The sequence below is a fragment of the Pipra filicauda genome, unplaced genomic scaffold, assembly GCF_003945595.2.
Source record: "Pipra filicauda isolate LSUMZ 115617 unplaced genomic scaffold, ASM394559v2 scaffold337_size785800_pilon, whole genome shotgun sequence".
Lineage (NCBI taxonomy): Eukaryota > Metazoa > Chordata > Aves > Passeriformes > Pipridae > Pipra > Pipra filicauda.
The window spans coordinates 86194-105695 of NW_024104462.1; the positions used below are offsets into that span (position 1 = coordinate 86194).

At 46.0% G+C, this 19502-nt stretch overlaps 1 protein-coding gene across 1 annotated transcript in view; it reads right to left on the reverse strand.

The window, feature by feature from the left end:
* The window catches only part of LOC113989611 (myosin-3-like), a 48921-nt gene extending 29419 nt beyond the window's left edge, over positions 1-19502 (reverse strand). The window contains exons 1-28 of the mRNA XM_039384052.1: positions 16719-19502; positions 15404-15456; positions 14663-14874; positions 12442-12585; positions 12199-12355; positions 11436-11463; positions 11251-11356; positions 10635-10727; positions 10260-10323; positions 10085-10183; positions 9489-9592; positions 9274-9412; positions 8602-8720; positions 8259-8408; positions 7635-7805; positions 6577-6886; positions 6356-6429; positions 5302-5389; positions 5093-5210; positions 3066-3189; positions 2839-2975; positions 2507-2762; positions 2086-2328; positions 1533-1709; positions 1307-1452; positions 1131-1221; positions 332-721; positions 97-223 (exon numbers count right to left, since the gene is read on the reverse strand). Coding sequence (XP_039239986.1) covers positions 97-223; positions 332-721; positions 1131-1221; positions 1307-1452; positions 1533-1709; positions 2086-2328; positions 2507-2762; positions 2839-2975; positions 3066-3189; positions 5093-5210; positions 5302-5389; positions 6356-6429; positions 6577-6886; positions 7635-7805; positions 8259-8408; positions 8602-8720; positions 9274-9412; positions 9489-9592; positions 10085-10183; positions 10260-10323; positions 10635-10727; positions 11251-11356; positions 11436-11463; positions 12199-12355; positions 12442-12585; positions 14663-14866 — 3859 coding nt within the window. The 5' untranslated portion in view covers positions 14867-14874; positions 15404-15456; positions 16719-19502. The remainder of the gene's footprint in view (positions 1-96; positions 224-331; positions 722-1130; positions 1222-1306; positions 1453-1532; positions 1710-2085; positions 2329-2506; positions 2763-2838; positions 2976-3065; positions 3190-5092; positions 5211-5301; positions 5390-6355; positions 6430-6576; positions 6887-7634; positions 7806-8258; positions 8409-8601; positions 8721-9273; positions 9413-9488; positions 9593-10084; positions 10184-10259; positions 10324-10634; positions 10728-11250; positions 11357-11435; positions 11464-12198; positions 12356-12441; positions 12586-14662; positions 14875-15403; positions 15457-16718) is intronic.

Consider the following 19502-nt stretch of genomic DNA (forward strand, 5'->3'; position numbering starts at 1 on the left):
TGAACAATTAGGTCTCACTCATGGCACACACTAGAGAACCTCTTTGCTACTGAAGGAAAAACATATCCTCTCAGCACATCTTTGTGCCTTCCTTACCAGACTCTGTCTGGAGCTGGGCTTTTTGTATCACCATCTCATTCAAATTCCTCTGGTTCTCTTCAGATTTGGCTTTCATCTCGCTCATCTGGTCTTCCAGGGTCCGATACCTTTTTTCCAGATTAGCCTGAAAGAGAGTAAGAAAGTGAAACCTGTGTAGGTGTGTTTGTATGGCATTAAATTCCCACCAGACAGAAATATTGGCAATTCAAGTATTTAACTTGTAAAGAAACACCTTGGACTTAGTAATGGTCTTTGTACTCCTGGCCAAGTCATCAATCTCCATCTTGAGCTCACTCTTCTCCTTCTCCAGCTTCTGCTTGACGCGCTGCAGGTTGTCGATCTGCTCCCCCAGCTCAGCTGTGCTGTCCGCGTGCTTCTTGCGCAGGGCGGCAGCCGTGGCTTCGTGCTGCAGCGTGGCCTCTTCGAGGTCCCGGCGCATCTTCTGGAATTCTGCCTCCCGCTTCTTGTTAAGTTCTGTTTGAGCAGTGGTGGCTCCTCCAGCCTCTTCAAGGCTTCCTCTGATTTGCTCAAGTTCCTGAGCCAGCTCACCATGATGCTTCTCTGCTTTTGCCCGTGTCGCTTTCTCACTCATAGTCTCCTCCTCCAGCTCTGCAACATGGGCCTGAATAATGAGGGAATAGCACATCAGGAATTAAATAGGGAACAGGCAATTCAGTGCTTAGGTTAATGTGTATTTGTCACAGGAGAACACCAAGCCCCTTATTTTGGAGATTATAAGCAAAACAAACTCCTTTCAAATTCCACTGTTTTGGCAATGTAGGCAAAGAGTTACTAACAGGAAAGGACCTATGGATCCACTCATGGTAACTTTAGATCTCAGCTCTCTCTTGTTGTATGGGGCTTGTGTGGACAGGTTTTGGTAGTGGGGAGAAGCACGAGTGGCTTCTGTGAGAAGCTGCTTCCCCCATGTCTGATGGAGCCGATGCCAAACCATGGACAAGCATTGTTCATGGTACTGCAGTTTAAACAAGCAAACAGTAATGACGAAATAGTTACATGAAGTATCTTGCCTGCAATTCTCTGATCTTCTTCTGCAATTGAGTACCTGAATTCTGCCGTTCCACAATTTTATTTTGCTTCTGGTTGAAATCAAAGTCTTTCCTGTGAAGGAAATGTTCTTTTAATAAAAAGAAAATATGTCCAGTTAAAACCAAATAGTAAATTTGTCACATTTTTTTCCTCGTACTTCCTTAATTTTTCATCTAAATGTTGTTTATAATTCTCCAGATCCACTATGGTTTCCTGTGCAAGTTTCAAGTCTCCCTCAAGCTTTCTCTTTGCTCGTTCAAGATCCACACACACTTTTCTTTCCAGTTCTAAAGATCCTTCAACCTGTAACAGAAACATATATAAACACAACTGATGGAACAACTGAAGAATCTGCCCCTTCTCCTTGTGTTGAACATGCTCACATGGTTCACTTGCTGCTCCAGCTTGATTCTGGCTTTGGTGAGGTTATTAACTTTGTCCTCCTCAATTTGCAGGTCATCCAGAGCCTGTTGCTGGGCTTCTTGCAGAGTCTTCTTCTCCTTGACTAACTTTGCAACAGTCTCATCCAAACCTGTCACTACTTCAGTCAGATTTTTCACCTATTGTAAGGCAAAACACTTGAAAGTCACTAATAATTTTGGCCTTTATATAATCAATGAACACAGGCAATGAACTCATTAAAAGACTGCCAAAGAGACTTATTTACTTGCATTATATGGTCAAACTATACAATCTCTCTGCTTATATATCAACCCTTCAGAAGTCACAAAGCAATGTTGAACTTTGATTTTATGAATTTTTGTATGATTATGGGTTGGTTTTCCTGCACAACAGTTGTGACCAAATTCAACACCAGGCCCATGGATTTCCTTATACTTGAACTCCTGTTAGTGTTCAAGCTGACTGAACCTTTACAGCCTATACACAGACAGAGCAAATGTTATTAAACATGCAAATAGCAGAAATAAAAAGCACCTTGTTTTCTGTGGTATGCTTTTCCTTTTCAGCCTCGAACAATGTTAACTCGAGGTCATCAAAATCTTTCTTCAGCTCAGAGCATTCATCCTCCAGTTTCCTCTTTTTGGCTGCCAGATCAGCATTTATCTCCTCTTCATCCTCCAGCTTTTCCATTATCTCCCTTATTCTTGCTTCCAGCTGGAATTTTGCTTTGATCAGCTGGTCACATCTTTCTTCAGCATCAGCCAAATTTTCATTTTCCTTTTACAGAAAACAGAAATGTGTTTCATTGTCACACATTGGCACTGACACTTGCAGAAATCACCTGCTCATTAAGCGACTGGAACATGAAATAACAGAATTTGCTTTCAGCCCTTTCCTGAACACTCAGACAAAACTGATGTAATCTGAAGAGCCAAATCTGGTTTAAATTACGTACCATCTGTACTTTCAGCTGCAGATCCTTTTTCTCTTTCACCAGAATCACCACTTTCTCTTCTAGTTCTTTCCTCTTGGTTTCTGATTTAGCCAGTTCTTCTTTTGTTCTCTCAAACTCTTCTTTCATTGTGGCCATTTCTTTTTCAGTTTCCACACTTTTCAAGAGAGGTTTTAACTTGAAGTACAGCTTCATCCAGGGCCACCGCTTGACTTTCATGAATGCACGGATGTTGTACTGGATGCAGAGGATGGACTCTCTGAAACCAAAGTGCTCCATCAGTACTGTGAATAAAGCCCATCTTTGAGCAATCAGAGCTCGCAGAGGACACACACCTTTGGTCGAACATTCTTTTCAGCTCAAGTCTCCTGAGGTATCCCCTGCACAAAGCCTGGGTCCATGTGATCAGCTGTCCTAAGCAATCATCTCGCATCTCTTCCAGGACACCCAGCAAACCTGCCTTGAAGAACACCTGCAGCCAAGGAACAGAGATCACTCATTGCTGGGCTCACATTTCAATGCAATGAATGTTCTCATTGCATGGCAAAATTAAACATTTTACCTTAGTCTGTCCAAATTTGTACTGAGTGTGATCTATCTCAATGGAAGACAGCAACTTTTCACATGCCTTCTTGCTGTCAATAAACTTTCCCTCTGGAATGACACCAGCGTTCAGAAGGCGGTATCTGACAAAATAAAGGAAAAAACTTACCCATCAGTATCATTTTAGTGCACAGGATGCCACAAGAACAGCTGTCAGTTTGAAGATGCAGAGGAAGGCTGAGTCTGACTCACACCTCCAGCCTCAAATAGCAAAGCTGTAAGAAAAACAGCAAATAGCAGCAGGTCAGTTCAGTAGGATCCACGGATGTGTTACAGCCCTCACTGAGACTGAGGGCTTGGACGGTCTGTTCTCTGGACCTGAGAGACACTGCTCATGTGTGTCACAGTCATTATCACTGTTGTACGGGGACAGCTCACTGGGTTAGCTGTAAATTCAAAGAATAAATGGATTTTAGGAATAGGGGACCTACTGCAGTTAATCTGACTTCCTGTATAACTGACACGTAGTCCTCCCAGACCCTTGTTCATTCAGTCCTCTTGTGATTAAGCTAGTATATATTTAAAAAAAAAAAAAAAAGAAGAAATTTCTATCTTATCTGAAGCCTTCAAACCTCGGGAGTGTCCCAGGTAAACTATTCACCCTCACTGTAGGAAAGGTAATATTTCACTTCTACCTTGACAACATCCTTTTTCAGGTCACGCCTTTGGACTCTTTAAGTTCGTCTTTTAGCAAACAGCTTCCTGCTTTACATCCTCTTTACATCTGTAGGTTCTCAACACCACAAACAAATCATCTGTTAACATTCAATTTCATGAGTTAAATAGAATCACAGAATGGTTTGGGTTGGAAGGGACCTTAAAAATCATCCAGTTCCACCGCCTGCCATGGGCAGGGACACCTTCCACTAGCCCAGGTTGCTCCAACCTGGTCTTGAACCCTTCCAGGGATGGGGCAACCACAGCTTCTCTGGGCAACCTGTGCCAGGGCCTCACCAGCATAGTTTGATTTCAATCTCTCCCTGCACTTGAGTTCACATTTTTCCTGTAGCTCTCTTCTGAACCATATACAGCTTCTCCTGTTCCTCCCGAAGCATGGAACCCAGAATTAGACATAATAGCCAGCAGTGGACTACACTGAAAGATTATTCCACTCCTATTGTTTTCACAAATCTGCCCACCCACATCACCCCCTCCCCGGACATTGTTAGTGCTCCAAATACCAGTTCAGCCCTTCTCAGTGTCTTGCTCTCCAGCACACCCTGCCCAGACCTGTAAGGGGGGGTGTGTGTGATTTCTTTGTTCTTAGAGATCTGACCCTACATTTGCTTTTGTTCAAACACAACGAGCAGACGACCCCAGCTGGGTTGCCCTAGATTTAGCAACCATTTATAAATGTCTTATTTGCACAGCAGTTCCCAAGTTAAGATTGTTTGGTCATGGGGTTTTTACTTATAAATTAATGTGCTAATGCTGTAGAAATGTCAGCATGTAGAAATGTTAGCTCAGTACAAAATGAGAGGGCCATGTGGAACTAGCTGAGATGTCCTGCTCAAGTCCCTTTTGTTACTGCAGCCCTATTTGCCAGTCAAACTTGGCATTTCATCAGAAAGTGGTATTTGGTTTAACACAATTTTCTCTCAGTGAAACCACTCTAGTAAGAATTAATTAAACCACATTCTTCAAACCTCTACTAGATAGTGGTTAAATACAGGACGTGCATAGACCACCCTCTGCATTTTTGCTGAAACAAGCTTGTGTCAAATTTGAGAATTAAAGCAAAGAATACCCAAACATTCAGATGAACATGAATGAACTTGAAAATAGGTTTTGGTGTACAGTATTCAGGAAAGTATTTGGGTGGGCACTGCCCATACCGACCACGCCTACTAGATATGTCTTCATGCTTTCCATAGTTGTTAAATATTAAAGTAGTCTTTTCCTAGCAACTATATCATTGATTGGTTTAGCAAAACTCTTCTCTCAAACGAATTGGGCTCGATACAAACACAGGATGCAATTACAGACCTTTGTTTAAAATCCCCATATGGAATCCTGTTAGGAAATCCTTTCCTGCAGATCCGAATACCTTCCAGGACACCGTTACACCGCAGCTGGTGCAGAACGAGCTTGTGATCCATGAGGCCTGTGACAGAGCAACGTGGGGATGTATTAATGGGTTCAGCACTGGTCAACTCCTCTTTCTGCCCCTTTCTAATCTGCGTTTTATGCATTACCTGGGGTCTTTGTTTCATTGGGGATGATGCAACGCACAAAGTGAGGATGAGTTGTTCGCAAGTTGGACATCAGCTTGTTTAGATTTTCCTGTAAAACAGAGATCATTTGCAATCTCTGTATTACTTCAGTTCTCAGTGGGATTTGACTCTGACGAAAATCAAAATTCAGAAGTTTTTCCTTACTCCTCTAGTGAATATTCTACAGTTCTGTGTAGGCATCAGCAAAGTAAATGGCTACTAACAGTGGATACAATTGGAGAATTCTCCTCCTGTCTTAAAATGAAAATGTGTCCTTTAGTAGTTCAAGGCTCATCATAAGAGCTCTTAAAAAGGACCAGAATGGAAGAAAATGAACTATATTCTGGGATACCACATATATATATATATACATATATATACATATATATATGGTCTTTCTTGATCAAAAGAAGTTTTGATCAAATAAATAAATGGATTAATTTCTTGCTTTTATTACTTAGATATATTAGTTACATATATTTAAAATATAATTGAGCTACAAAATCAATGTTTGTCTATGACATCATAAGTCATCTGTTCTGCAGGGTAGTGCAATTCTTTAACCATCTCATGCAAGAATGACACATTCTGAGTGTGGCCCATGTCTCAGCCAGGGGATGATGCACTCCTCATCCTGCCAGGAAGGGACCAGCCTGTTTCTGGCCTCAGGTGTAGATGCATCACAGCAGCATTAGGGCTGCAACACATAACTCGTGTTGCCCACACTTTCTGCAAGGCACTGGCTGCCACACAGTGTTCTCAGAGGGACACATGCTGGAAGAAGCCAGTGACAGCCAAAGAAGGGAAGGATGCTGGTAGCACCAAAGGGCGAAGCAAAGACAGCTACCCGTGCTGACAAAGCACATCACCTCCCTTCTCCACCACCATCCCACTGGACCTCAGCAGCAAAGCAGAACTCAACCTTTGCCATATCCCAGATGTAACTTGCCACAGAGTGGCCACAGAGAAAGTGGGGCTGGTGATCCTGTGCAGCCAGGGGTGACAGTACTGCCCTCCCAGCAGAGAACACACCTACCCGAAAGAGCACAGACACAGTCTGGAAGGAAGAGCCCTTTTTCTTGGTTTCTTTCTTCTTTCCACCACCTTCAGCTGGAAAATGAGATGACAGTCCAGCTGCAGAACCCTTTCACAGGGTTATAATTGTGCATCTAACACACGGCACATGAGCACTGGCTCAACAGTGACTCATGTCACATGACAGGTACAGTAGGAACAAGCATAATCCTCTGATCTTACCTTCATCTATGGAAGAAAAGGCAGCATAAAGATGGCATAAAACCTTCACAGATGATTTCTGGTACAGCCCAATGACAGTTTCATTCAGGGGGTCCTTGTTCTTCTCCAGCCACCCAGTGATGTTGTAGTCCACTGTGCCAGCGTAGTGCACCAGGGAGAAGTGGGCCTCAGCCTTGCCTTTGGCAGGCTTGGGCTTCTGGAAGTTGCTGGATTTGCCCAGGTGCTGGTCATAGAGCTTGTTCTTGAAAGAGGTGTCAGTTGCCTTGGGGAACATGCACTCCTCTTCCAGGATGGAGAAGATGCCCATGGGCTGAATAGAAAAAGGGTGTTTTCAAATAAGATAAATTCAAGTTACAATAATACAGAGTAAAAGAAATGCTCAAATTAAAGTACTGGAGGTATTTTATAGAGAATTAGCCTGGAAGGAGCAAGTAAGCAAGATTTGTTGTGAACAGCTAGCAAGATATTCAAAAGCACTCAAAAGATTTTCATGAATAGTTTTGAAGTACACAGACAGTGTCTGGAAAACAAAAGAAGCCAAGCAAAAACTGTGTAGTAACTTCTTAGAATACAGTAGTGACTTCTCCTTACCCAGAAGGAACAAAAAGCAAGCAGACATCAGGCTTTGAATTTAACTGAGAGGGAAACCTGAGCAGGAACCAATATGCAGAGGACAACTGGGGTAAATGTGACAATGAAAAATGACAATTTATAATGAGAAAGAGAAGAAGGAAGGAAGGAAGGGAAAGAAAGAAAAAAATTTAAAAAAAAAGAAAGAAAGAAAAAGAAAGAAAGGAAGAAAGAAAAGAAAGAAAAGAAAGAAAAAAAAAAGAAAGAGCAAAAGAAAGAAAAGAAAGAGCAGTGTCTTTTTAGAAGACAGAATACATTCGCAGTCAGTAGATAATTAATCACAAAGGTGATGTTTGAAGGAACAGAGGAGGTGAGGAGAACTGAAAGCTTCACAGGGAGACTGCATTGAAGGCACTCAATGCAAACACTCTCAAGAATCCCTTCCAGATCCAATTTGTGTGAGTGCCAAAGATGCTTAAGAAACTCACCTTTTCTATAAGCTCAATGCAGGCAGCCAGGTCCATCCCAAAGTCAATGAATGTCCACTCAATTCCCTCCTTCTTGTACTCCTCCTGCTCCAGCACGAACATGTGGTGGTTGAAGAACTGTTGCAGTTTCTCGTTGGTGAAGTTGATGCACAGCTGCTCAAAGCTGTTGAACTAACGTTTGAGTAAGTGTGTTAGTAATGTTAAACTGCCTCCAATCAATTTATTTCACAGAGACGTCATAGCAAAGTCAGCCAGGCTGTCTCAGAAGGGTTTTGATAACAGTGTAAAGAATACACCATGGGCGGTCCAGGCTTACAGAGAAGTTGCGCTGTGCAGCACATGGTTGCTGTAGCCTGCACTGGCTATGTTTTTGGATGGCCCTAATGTCACTAAATGCAGATTCTGTGGGGAGGGGGACAGCAGATTCATTTCTATGCTTCTGCCATGTCTCTTCTCTTACAAAGTAGGTGATGGATCTACAAAGGCAGAAGCAGCTTCAGAGAGATTTGCCCTGTTCTTGAGGGTTGCACTGAGGTGAGGAGGAGGAAAGGTCATAGAAGTCAAACAAAATGAAAAAGAATTTAAAGACAGCCAGAAGTCTGAGAGTGCTGTATAAAATCAAACCTCAAAGATCTCAAATCCAGCGATGTCTAAGACCCCAATAAAGTGCTGCCTTGGCAGCTTTGTGTCCAGCTGTTGGTTGATGCGCATCACCATCCACAGGAAGAGTTTCTCATAGACTGACTTGGCAATGGCACTCACTGCCTGGTGCACCTGCAGGGAGATGGTTCACACACCTCTGTCAGGGCACTGCCAGGGCCCCACCAGAATAAACCCTCAGCGTGCCCAGGTACACAGCCCACACAGTGCACTAACAGCCCCTAATGGTCCTGACCAGCTCAGCTGTGACCTGTACCCATTCCTTCCTTTAGGCAGAGGATGGTCCCTGCTGCTCCTTGACACTCACCTGATCCACTGTTTGGCCCTTCAAGACATATTCATTTCCCACTTTCACCCGGGGATAGCACAAAGCTTTCAGCAAGTCTGCTGAATTCAGGCCCATCAGATATGCTGCTTTGTCAGCCTCTGGAAAACAAAATCATAAGCTGAAATACTTTCTTCTTAGCTTAGACCTACAGAGTGCATTGGGACCAGCCAGAGCTCACTCCGAAACCTGCAACGTGGGTGGCTTTAGCCTATCCACAAAGCTTGACTAACATTCTCATTTACTCTTCTGAACAGTCTTGTAGAGCTGGTCCTCGTGATGGAATGGCTACGGCAGCCCTAGCTGATGTGGTGGAAGCTGTGAGGGCATTGGTAATGGGACAAGAGTGGTTTTCCCTTCGAGTCACTTCTCCACAACGTCACCCAAGCAGCCCAAGTCTGGATGTGTGACCAGAAACTCGTGAACACTACAGTAATAATATGTCCTAGGCACAAGGTCCTTCAGCAGAGTCATCAGGAATAAAGTGGATGCAGAAAGTGACTCTACTGGAGCTGGTAAGCTGAAAGCCAAACCTTTTTTTTTGTGGTCATTATGGAACAACTGCATCTCTCCTGGAAAACTCCTGCTGTTTCTAGTGAAAAATGGTATGGAAACCAGTTGGAAATAGTTCTCTCACAGCCATGAAAGTATTACCTTCTGTGCCATCTGGCTCTGCTTGCTCCTCACGTGGTTTCTGCTTGAACTTTATGTTTCCATAGTGCAGGATTGCCCCTGTCAGCTTGTAAATCCCCATTCTCTCATCAGGGCTGAAGCCCAAAATGCCAATGGCTGCCTGCAGATGAGACAGATCAGCTGGTTATAGCAGTGGTGAGAGTAAGAGTGAGACTGTCCTCATTAACTGTACCCACATCTGTGGCAACAAGCTCCTCCTGGTCATCAATGCTCGCCACAGAGATCTGCCCTTGGCTGATGAAGGGGTAGTCATATGGGTTGGCAGTGATGAGAAGCATCTCTGAAAGGCAAACACAGGAGTGAGAGCCAGAACTTAGCAGGGTAGTTGGAACAATGGCTCAGCAAGATTTCACAAGCTCTCCTTCCTTTTGCATCCCAAAGTCTTGGTTTTCTATTAAGAGACAAGGAAGACAGAGGAAAGCCATTCACCCCTGCACCTCACCTGCACACAGTTAGAACTTACCCAGGGAGAATAAATGGGAGGTGGAGTAACCCTGAGTGTGTCCCCTGTCACACAGAGACACCAGTGCTGTGCACAGCAGGTATCCCTGGCCTGGCCAACACCGTGGTGTCAGGGATGTAAATAAGCATGACCAAAGTGTCCCTGCTCTGCACAGCCTGAGGCACTGCCAAAGGAGGACCTGGGGGCAGGTGACACATGGCACCAGGGCAGCAGTTGCCACTGGACCCTCCATCACTGAGCTGGCATGTTGAGGGGAAATGTTTCCCACAGTGACTTTACTTAATGTCACCAGGCGATGGCTGTCCTTACCAAGCAGTTCAGGCTTCTTATTGGAGAGGATCTGGTAGAAGATATGGTAGCTTCTCTCAGCTTTCAGCTGGAAAGTGACTCTTGACTTTTCCAGCAGGTCTGTAATATGTATGCATAGAAATTTTTCAGGCTCTTCGCCTTCTAGCAGAGCAGTCAGCCCCCCTCAGTCACTCACAGGTCTCAATGTCACCAGACGCCAGTTTTCCAGAGGTTCCAAAATGGATACGAATGAATTTACCCTGGCAAGCAGACAAAAGACAGTGGTCAGTGCAGCAATCTCTGGTTTTCTCTCTTGAGTTTCAGTGACAGCACCTCCAAATCAGTCTGAATTAGCTTAGATATCCAAATCTAGATAATGGGGAACAGTTTGCTGCAGCCCAGATAGCTGTGAGCATGAAACAGCTGCAAACACATCAGCATCTCACAACCAACCACGAAAACTGGTCAACAAGAACATTTTTCCCAGCCCAGGGGCTCCCAGTTGCAACTAACAAGCAGGTAAAGAGCATTAGAAATGCAGGAGGGCAGAGACAGACACAGGATGACTCACAAAGCGTGAGGAGTTGTCATTTCTCATTGTCTTGGCATTCCCAAAGGCCTCCAGCAGTGGGTTGGCGCTGAGGATTTGATCCTTGAGTGTACCCTGCAGGAATAATTGAATAATTATTGAAAAACACCATGAGCTTTGTGGTAGGAAGAAGTGAACCTATGGTATGATTATATGTGCAGCCATGTGCCTTTCATTTCAGCTGTGCAGTGCTACTGCAGCACCTTTTCGACTCCAGCACCAAGAACCAGCACTGGGGGTAAATAGTGAATGAGTCATTTGCCTCTTATTCAGAATTTCTCTCATTGTCAGAGTTCTCAGGTCTCAGCCACAGGGACAGACTGATCCATGTGAGGAAAACTCTGATTCTTCCCGGACACCAATCCCACAGACCTGGTTTCAGACCAGGTAAAGCTACACCTGTGCAGTGTCAGTGGCAGCTCCAGTGGCTTGTATTTGTTGTGGTCGTACCTGCACATCAGCCCCTGGTCCTGCTGCCTTTTGAGAGAGTGACTGAGGCTAATAAAAGATATCTTGAGGGAAATGTTTGTCACCAGTGCTGTCCACAGCCACAAGTGGACATCCTGAACTGCCCCTTGCCAACCCCTCTTCCTCACACCTTCATCCCAGACTCCTTCATGGCTGGGTCCCCGCTGGCTGCAATGGTTGCATAGTATTGGATGACACGTTTTGTGTTCACAGTCTTCCCGGCACCAGATTCCCCGCTGTTGAAAGAAAGCACAGTCAAGAAAAATCCAGCCCCTTTTTGCTGGACACAAAGCCCAAAGTGACAGATGTACTTACGTGATCAGGATAGACTGGTTTTCACGATCTGTCAAAGGGAAAAATACCTGCAGTCAGAGAAGCTGTAGGGAAAAGTGCTGGTTCTCAGGCAACTGTGTCCATCAGAGGGAATGAAACAAAATCTCTGCAGGCAAAACTGAAAAGCTGCATGGTCTTCTCTCCTCCTCTCTTCCCCTCCCTATACTCCACTTTTTGTCTTTTCCCCTCCACCATTGCTGCAGTCTTTCTTGCTTCTATCTTTATCATTTCTAATTTTATTGATATTTAATACAAGACAGGACCTTATTCAAACTAAACCCATGTATTTTGGTGAAAATATTTCTACCAGCTCTGTTCTGAATCTACCTGCTGTTGCTTGAAGCCACGTTCAGGTGTGCTGACTAGGGACTTCCCAGGTAGTGTATCCTATCCAACTGCAACTGCCCTTTGCAGAGGTCCCTGTTATGGTCCTTAGCTTAGTACTTAGACCAGGAATGCAGATAAATGTGCAGCACAACAGCAGATGCTTCAAAAATAAAAAAAAAAAAAAAATTCAGGAGACAGGGAAAGCTGTCTGGAGCAGGTTTCGCATCATTCAGAGCTAAAATAGTTGCACAGTAATTAGGAGACTAAGCAGACAATCTACACCACGACCCAGACCAAGGAGCTGGGGTAGCACCCTGCAAAGGTGACTGAGCCCATGGCAGGAGTGGAATGGCACTTGGCAGAACTGCATTTCTGACACAGTTTTTTCTATGAACCTGGTCAAAATAGAGAAACTCACCAGTGAGCATGAACTGATAGGCGTTGTCAGAGATGGAGAAGATGTGTGGAGGGGCCTCCTGGCGCTTCTTGCCTCGGTAGGCCAACACCACCTCCGGGTTGTACACGGGCAGCCACTTGTAGGGGTTGACACTGATGCAGAAGAGACCCGAGTAGGTCTGCAGGAAAAAAAATGGAACAGAAGAGTCACTGAAGTCCAGCTCCTGTGGCTGTACTTTCACCTTTGCCAGAAGAGGGAACTTACATAGATCATCCAGGAGCTGTAGCGGTCCTTGAGGTTGTAGAGGACGGCGGGTTCATGCAGGTGGGTCAGCATGGCCACATCCTCAACTCTGTCAAACTTTGGTGGGTTCATGGCATACACATCATCAGGTTTGACAGCAACTGTCTATAATTCAGAAAGAAAGAGTGAACCTTGATTCAGCAACTCTCAATAGTCCTTTCTTAAGTACACACTGAGACACAAACTCAGAGAAGTAATAACATCTGTAAGGCTGCTCTAATTCATATTTTTTCTTTCTGCTTAACTGTGCAAAACAGGATATGGCTATTTCAGGGCAAACACTGCTGCCAGCCAGGAGCTCTACAATACTGTCAAACTGACACGATGTACATTTACTGTTCTGGAACTGCTACAAGCACAAAGACAGGATTTCTGATGGAGCAGATCTTTCCACACATTATTGCTGCTTATGAACTTCAGGTCTTCAGCACAAGATTCATCAATAGCAAATCCTGCTTTGGGACTGACTTGTTCCACGCCTGCCTGTGGCCATTCCTAATTGAAGAATGGCTCTATGTCTTCCAAAGAGCACCGTCTGCTGGGCTCACACTGTGGGTGACTGCCCCCTCACACAGCCAGGGCCTGTGGAGATGGGGGGGGGAGGCAGAAGATGTACAGGAAAGCAGATGTTCACAGCTGGTAGCAGCTCATCTCAGCCACTATGAACCATGAAAGAGCTTGAAAATCCTGCTGTAATTTATTCAGATGACTTATCCCACTGCTTTTATCCATTGCTGAAATTGTTGCTCCCATGGACTGGTCCAAGCTGACTAGTCCAAGGCAAGGAGGAAATAGTGTGGAATCATATTTGATTCAGAAAGACTGAACACTATTTCTTACCTCAAGTCCTGACTAGTGGAATGGTCTTGGACTCCTTTGAGAAAGCAAGAATTATAGGCCCAGTTTTCAAAAGCAGCTTTGTGATATGTATCCCTAAATACCTTTTTAAAGCACTCAAACACCTGAGCAATTAGGACTCGCAGGAAGTCTCCATGTAGAACAAGAGATCGTGCATTAACTGCTCCTCACAGCACATACCTGGGAGTCACTACTAACATAATGGCAGCTCAGTGCTCAGGAGAGGGCAGGAAGCTTTAAAATATTAGGAATAGTTAGAAAAGAAAGGGAGAAGAGAAGGGAGTGTTATGTAGGAAGTGTCCATCAGTTCATCCACACCTTCATTACTGATCACACCTCTTAGAAGGGATAGAATTGTACTAGAAACGCTCCAGAGAAGAGAAACAAAGATGGTCACACATATGAAATGGCTTTTTTATGAGGAGAGTACAACCTGAGAGTTTGGGGGTGAAAAGGAGACACTTTCAAAGTTTGCAAAGTCCGGAACAGCAGAGAGAACCATAGCCATAGCAAGGAAGAATTATTCTCTTCTACTCCTTGCGAAAGAAAAAATAATGCTGCATATAGCAGAGAAAAGGAAGGACTTTACACTTAATCCAATTTTAAAAGTGTGAAAATCTTTCCCACAGGCCACTGCAGGGGCAAAAAGTCCAAATGGACATAAAATAGTCAGGCCCTAGGAAAGCAGGACCTTGTGCATCTCAGCCTGGTGCAGCCTCGGTCACTTCCCTGAGACTGCTGTGGATCACTGCTTACTCTTTACTTGCTTTCTAAAACTCTTGTAGCATTTACTGCCAAGATGTTGGTCGAGGTGGTTCTTTGAGCCTCTGCAATTATTGTCACAAAAGTTGTCAGGACATGAGCTGCTATGACATTTCAGCATTTTTGGAAGAGTAACACCTTGGAGGCTCCTCTGGGAAACTGCAGCCAGTGACACCGACAATATCACATTCAAAGGGGACTTTCAGATTTTATCTATCTGCTCTGCTACCAGTAAAGGAAAGAATTTATCAGTGGATATGACAATGTTAACTGAAAAAGTGTTAAAAGCAGTGGTTGAGGAATGCCAAGACTGGCAAGGCAATGACCTAACCTGGTTTAGAGCACTGCCTGCTCTTTAAAGCCCAAACTAAGAATAATTATCCAATGAATAACTGTATCCCAGCATTCAGAGCTATGCTTTCCTTTGGAGGCTGTGCTGGTCCCAGTTGGAGGGCAGAGCAGGGCAGATTTCCTGCCTGAGCTACTCTGGTGCTTCCCCCGTTCCTTGCCCTCCCCAGCAATGCCCTGGGTCCCTCAGCAGGACCAGGAGAAATGCACTTACTCTGCCATCCTCTGTCTCCACAGTTATCTTCCCATCCTGTGCAGCCTTGATCTTCCCTTTGGTGTACTCCACCTCAGGGTCAGCCACAAAGCAGTAGGTCTTGGCATCAAATGGTTGGTTCTGGGCTTCTATTCTCTCCTTCTCTGACTTGCGCAGGTACGGTGCAGCCTCACCAAAAACTTCCATGGCAGCGTCTCTGCTCATGGCTGGAGCTGAAAGACACACCCTGTGCTGGTCCCCTGGGCAGTCCTTAGAGCAGAGTGAAGCTGAACATCCACAGCCCTTCCCAGCTGTCTGCTCTGAGCTCACCCCTCCCAGCCCTCACCTGCTGCAGGTCTTCGGGGAGATGTTTGTCTTTCAAAGCTGGAATGTACAAACCTAGTGAAAAGGAGCTGCCACCCTTTATGGCCCCAGGGAAAGGAGATCCATGCCCAAAGGAGCAGGATGGCTCCCAGTGGAAGTGTGGCAAAGGGGAGGGATCTCTAAAGGATTAACATAGTGCTTAGAAAAAGTGAAGCCCTGAAGACTGTCTTTTTCCTGGTTTTTCATTTATGACTTCCCCCACTCCCTATCAACATGGAGCCTGTCCTAGTCCTCTGGTGGGCAGCCACAGCGGGCAGGAATGGACACGAGCAGCTCATGCAGGAGGAAGAACAGGGACCTGTCCACGGTGAGTGCAAGGGAAAAATCAGCTCATGCCAGCCTGGGCAAGATGTTAGTTTTCATGCCTTAAATTCTCACCTTAACAATCAGTCAACAGAAAGCAGGAAGGAACAGGCTGACATCTCAGATCTCTGCAAGAGAAAGAGTGGAAGGTCAGACTTCACCAAAGCTACAGCCTCTCCAAAGGCCTGACACCCCTCACTTACTGCAAGCCACTGCGCCTGCTGAGGGCCAGCACAGTTCACCAGAGATCTGCCCTTCCCTGCCCAAGAAATGGCCCAGCAGGGAATCCACAGCAGAATTCCCACGGCAGCGCTACAACCTTGCGAAGTTCCAAGCACAGGGAACAGGACCTGTGGCAGGAGCCCTCTGCCACTCTGCAGGTCAGTCACAGCATGGCCATGAGCTTGGCCAGGACATTGGGAGCCACCAAGGGCTTTCTCCCCGACTGCTTTTATAGGCTCAGCTTGGTCCTCTTGGTTCAGCCCCTTCCCTATATTTGGAAGGAAGGGATTGACACTCCTGCCTGCTCACAATTCGTGTTCATTTTCTGCCATATACAGTGTGTAAGAAAAGGAGCTGCTCTTTTTCCAACTTTGGTAACTCTGGGACCTATCTGTGGTTTGCAGATTTTTTCTTGTGAGAATTTCCTCTCCCAGTCACATGCTCTCCTGCCAGCTATGACCATGGCCAGCACTTCCTTCCACTCTCACCCACATGTCAAAGAAATAATAGTGCAGAAGGGACCTGCTTCCCTGCTCCTGCTCACAGGATGCCTGGGCAGAGCTGCACAGTGGTGAGGGAACCCAAAGCAGCCCTGTGTGGGGTGGAGACCAAGGCCATGGCAAGGAAAAAAGGTGTTAGGATCAGTTATGGCAACTCTTGTGGCTTCCCATCACTGCATGGGTCAGAGGGGATGGGATGAGAGGCCATGACTGAAATATGATGTGATAAACCATGGCAAAATAGAGACTAATCAGAAAGAACAACACCCAAATCTAGCCAGGGATGGACACTTCATGAATGCCAAACCTTGAATATGGTACAGAAACATAGCTCCAAATACAATTTTGGCTGCCCAGGATGTTCACTGCCCTTGCTGCCAAAAAGAGCTGCAGAAGCCTCATCACATCGTTCTAAGAAGGTTCTTAGACATGGATGATTGCAATTCCCATGTGAGACGGATATTGGTAAGGGTAAACAGTAGCCACAAAACCACTGGGCACTACCCCCTTTGCCAGCCCGCTAGGACAGTAACAGCTCTGCTCAGTCCTGAGCACTAGTGACCCAGAGCAGCACTTTCACCTGAACTTCTGGGGCTGCAAGCTTGGCTGTGCCTGGGGAAGGCAGAGCTGTGTCTAGGAGAAACAGGCTGAGCAAGGACACACTGTACCTCTGCATCTCTGACGTGGGCAGCTCAGGCAGTAAGGCCTGGCCATAGACTCAGTCATTCCTCTCCCTTCCTCAGACCAAGGTTGTGCCACAGGCTTCTCAGACCACGCTGCCAAAACACCCTTGAATCCACTTCAGCCAACGTGTGTGCCCTGAAAAGCATAGGAAAACAGTGGGAATTAGCATGGAAAAAAAATACAACTGCAGCAAAATTCCCCAACTCTGCAGGAGAGGCAGGGGGACAGGCAGGACTTGGAGCTGAGCTCTCCCGTCTCAGGGCAGCACAGCCAGGCTGCTGCTGGGGTACTGCCTTCCTGGCCTGTGACCCCAGGTGCACATTTCCAGTGAGATCAAGCCTTCACTGACTTTTGCAAAACCAGCAAAGTTGACTCAAAAACTCTTGAAAAGCGGGTATGAGTTCCCTGGGGCCAGAGTGGGCTTTGAAGGGAGGTCTTCCAGTCCCAAACATAGTTTGGTTGGTACAGAGCAGCCAGGCAATGACTGGCAGGAGCAGTGGGAGCCTTCATGCACAGATAGAGTGAGCTCCTGGTGCAGGAGAGGAAGGATCTCTGTTCTGGTCATTTTCTGTTACTGCTCAGTAAGCCCTATTTTCTCCCTGTTCTGCATGGATGCTCATCCAAGGCTGCAGCACCAGCTTTCCCTCAGCAGAGTGAAGCCTACAGGACTTGTGTGAAGCCAGAAGCCCACTCCAAATAGCTCCTGCCACCTCCCAAAGCACCACTCCCAGCTGGAGCACCCTGGGACACCTGCAGCTGCTGCTGCAGCACAGGGGACGTCACCTTGTCTTTAGGCCACAGTGGCTGACCCTGCTTGTGTTTGCACAACAAGAACTAACCTTGTGGGCTTGCAGCAGAGTCAGTCACCAGCGTTTTGAAAAACATGTTCCATGTTGCCCGTAATTTCATTTAAGGTCACTAAAAATGGACACAACAGCCACATATCTCATGAACTATGAATTCCTAGAATCCCCCTAAGCCTGGAGGATGAGAGAAAAGCTTTTTTTAGCCCTCATCCCTTGTGATCAGCCCTTTGAACTCAGCACAGTGAATGTACTGAGAGCAAAAAACTGAGACACACCAGACCAATAAGCAGTTTGGGACTTTTTCCTGACACTGAATCGCCAGTGTGATTAAGACAGGGCATTTCCTGCTCCCAGGCATGCCCAAAGCAAGGGGGTTGGACCCCACCCACAGAATCATTAAGGTTGGAAAAGACCTCCAAGACCAGCTCAGGCTAAGCAGATCCCCCCTTTTTTAGAAGAGTTTGTGATTTGTCCCTCTGGGGTGCTTAACAATCCCCTGCACAGCACAAGTGGCTTCATGTCAAGCCCTTGGGGATTGGATGTCCTCCTGAAATCCTGTACTCAGAAGCTGGAACCCAAGTGTCACAGCCTGCTTTGAGTCTGATCCAGCCTCTTCCCTGTAGAAGAGACAAATCATTCCTTTATGATCTCCCCTGCAGAGTGGGAAGACCAACTACCCTACCAGAGGGAAATACAGAGAGTTTCTAAAGTAGTTGCTCTCTGGAAAACTCCAGACACACAGAATAACAACAGTAATCTTTCTTCAGCTTGCTGAAATTTTGCAACTTTCTTGATTGGCTTGAAACACCGGCAGTGTCCCACTCATTCAATTCCTACTGTCATTTATAAGGGAGACTTAAGTTTTGTATCTATCATGGGACTTTCTGATTTTCAATCGCACAAAGCTGTCATCCCAAATCATACAGCTTGTCAATCATTCAGGGGCTCTGAAGCACAGGCAAGTCCAGACATAGAAAGGTTTGTACACTTATTTCTTGAGACAGGAAAATCTAATGCATGTTCTTAACACCAAAGAAAAAAACTCCAAAATTGAGATGTGCAGATTCACCTGCGCTCCCCAAGTCTCCTGACATCCCTGCTTTGCAGTGTGACAGGCACAGTTTTGTATCTCAGCCCTTGCTCCAGCCTACCTTCTGTTAAGATTTTACAGCAACTATTATCTTGACAGATGTTTTCATATCATGATGGGGAACATTATGAAATCAGAGTGTGACTGTTGTAATGCAAAGTGGGGCCTTTCCAACAGCAGGCATGGAATAGCAATGCTGTGGTAGCTGGTTGTGTAGTTCATGGATCAGAATTAGAGATCTGAAAGTAATTAATGTGTATTTTTTTCAGCTACTAACCCATGCTAGGCTGGGGAGAACATGAAATGATACTGCAGCTTGTGGATATACTGGATGGCCCTGAGTTAGAGATCTGAGGCAGACCGGGATGTTGTCGGTGCAGGGCTCAGCACACGCGTGTGACGAGCTGGCAGCAGGGGCTCCCCATGGAGCCCCTTACTCCCCTTACTCAGAGCCAGTTGTTTTCCTGCACTCTGCTCCCACCTGGGCACCTGAACCAGCCAGGGAAAACTGGGAGAGTGGCTCTCATTGCCTGGGGGTGCTCTTTGCTTCCACAGCTGGGTGTGGGGAGTTGGCACACCAGTGTGTGCCCAGGTGGTCAAGAAGGCCAGTGACATCCAGGCTTGTACCAGCCACGGTGTGGCAGCAGGACCAGGGCAGTGCCTGTTCCTGTGCTGGGCACTGCTGAGGCATCTCGAATCTTGTGTCCAGTTCTGGGCCCCTCACGACAAGAAAGATACTGAGGGGCTGGAATGTGTCCAGAGAAAGGAATGGAGCTGGGGAAGAGTCTAGAGCACAAATAACACCTGAGGGAGCTGGGGGCCTCAGCCTGGAGACAAGGAGGCTCAGGGGGGCTTCCAGGGGCACAGGACGG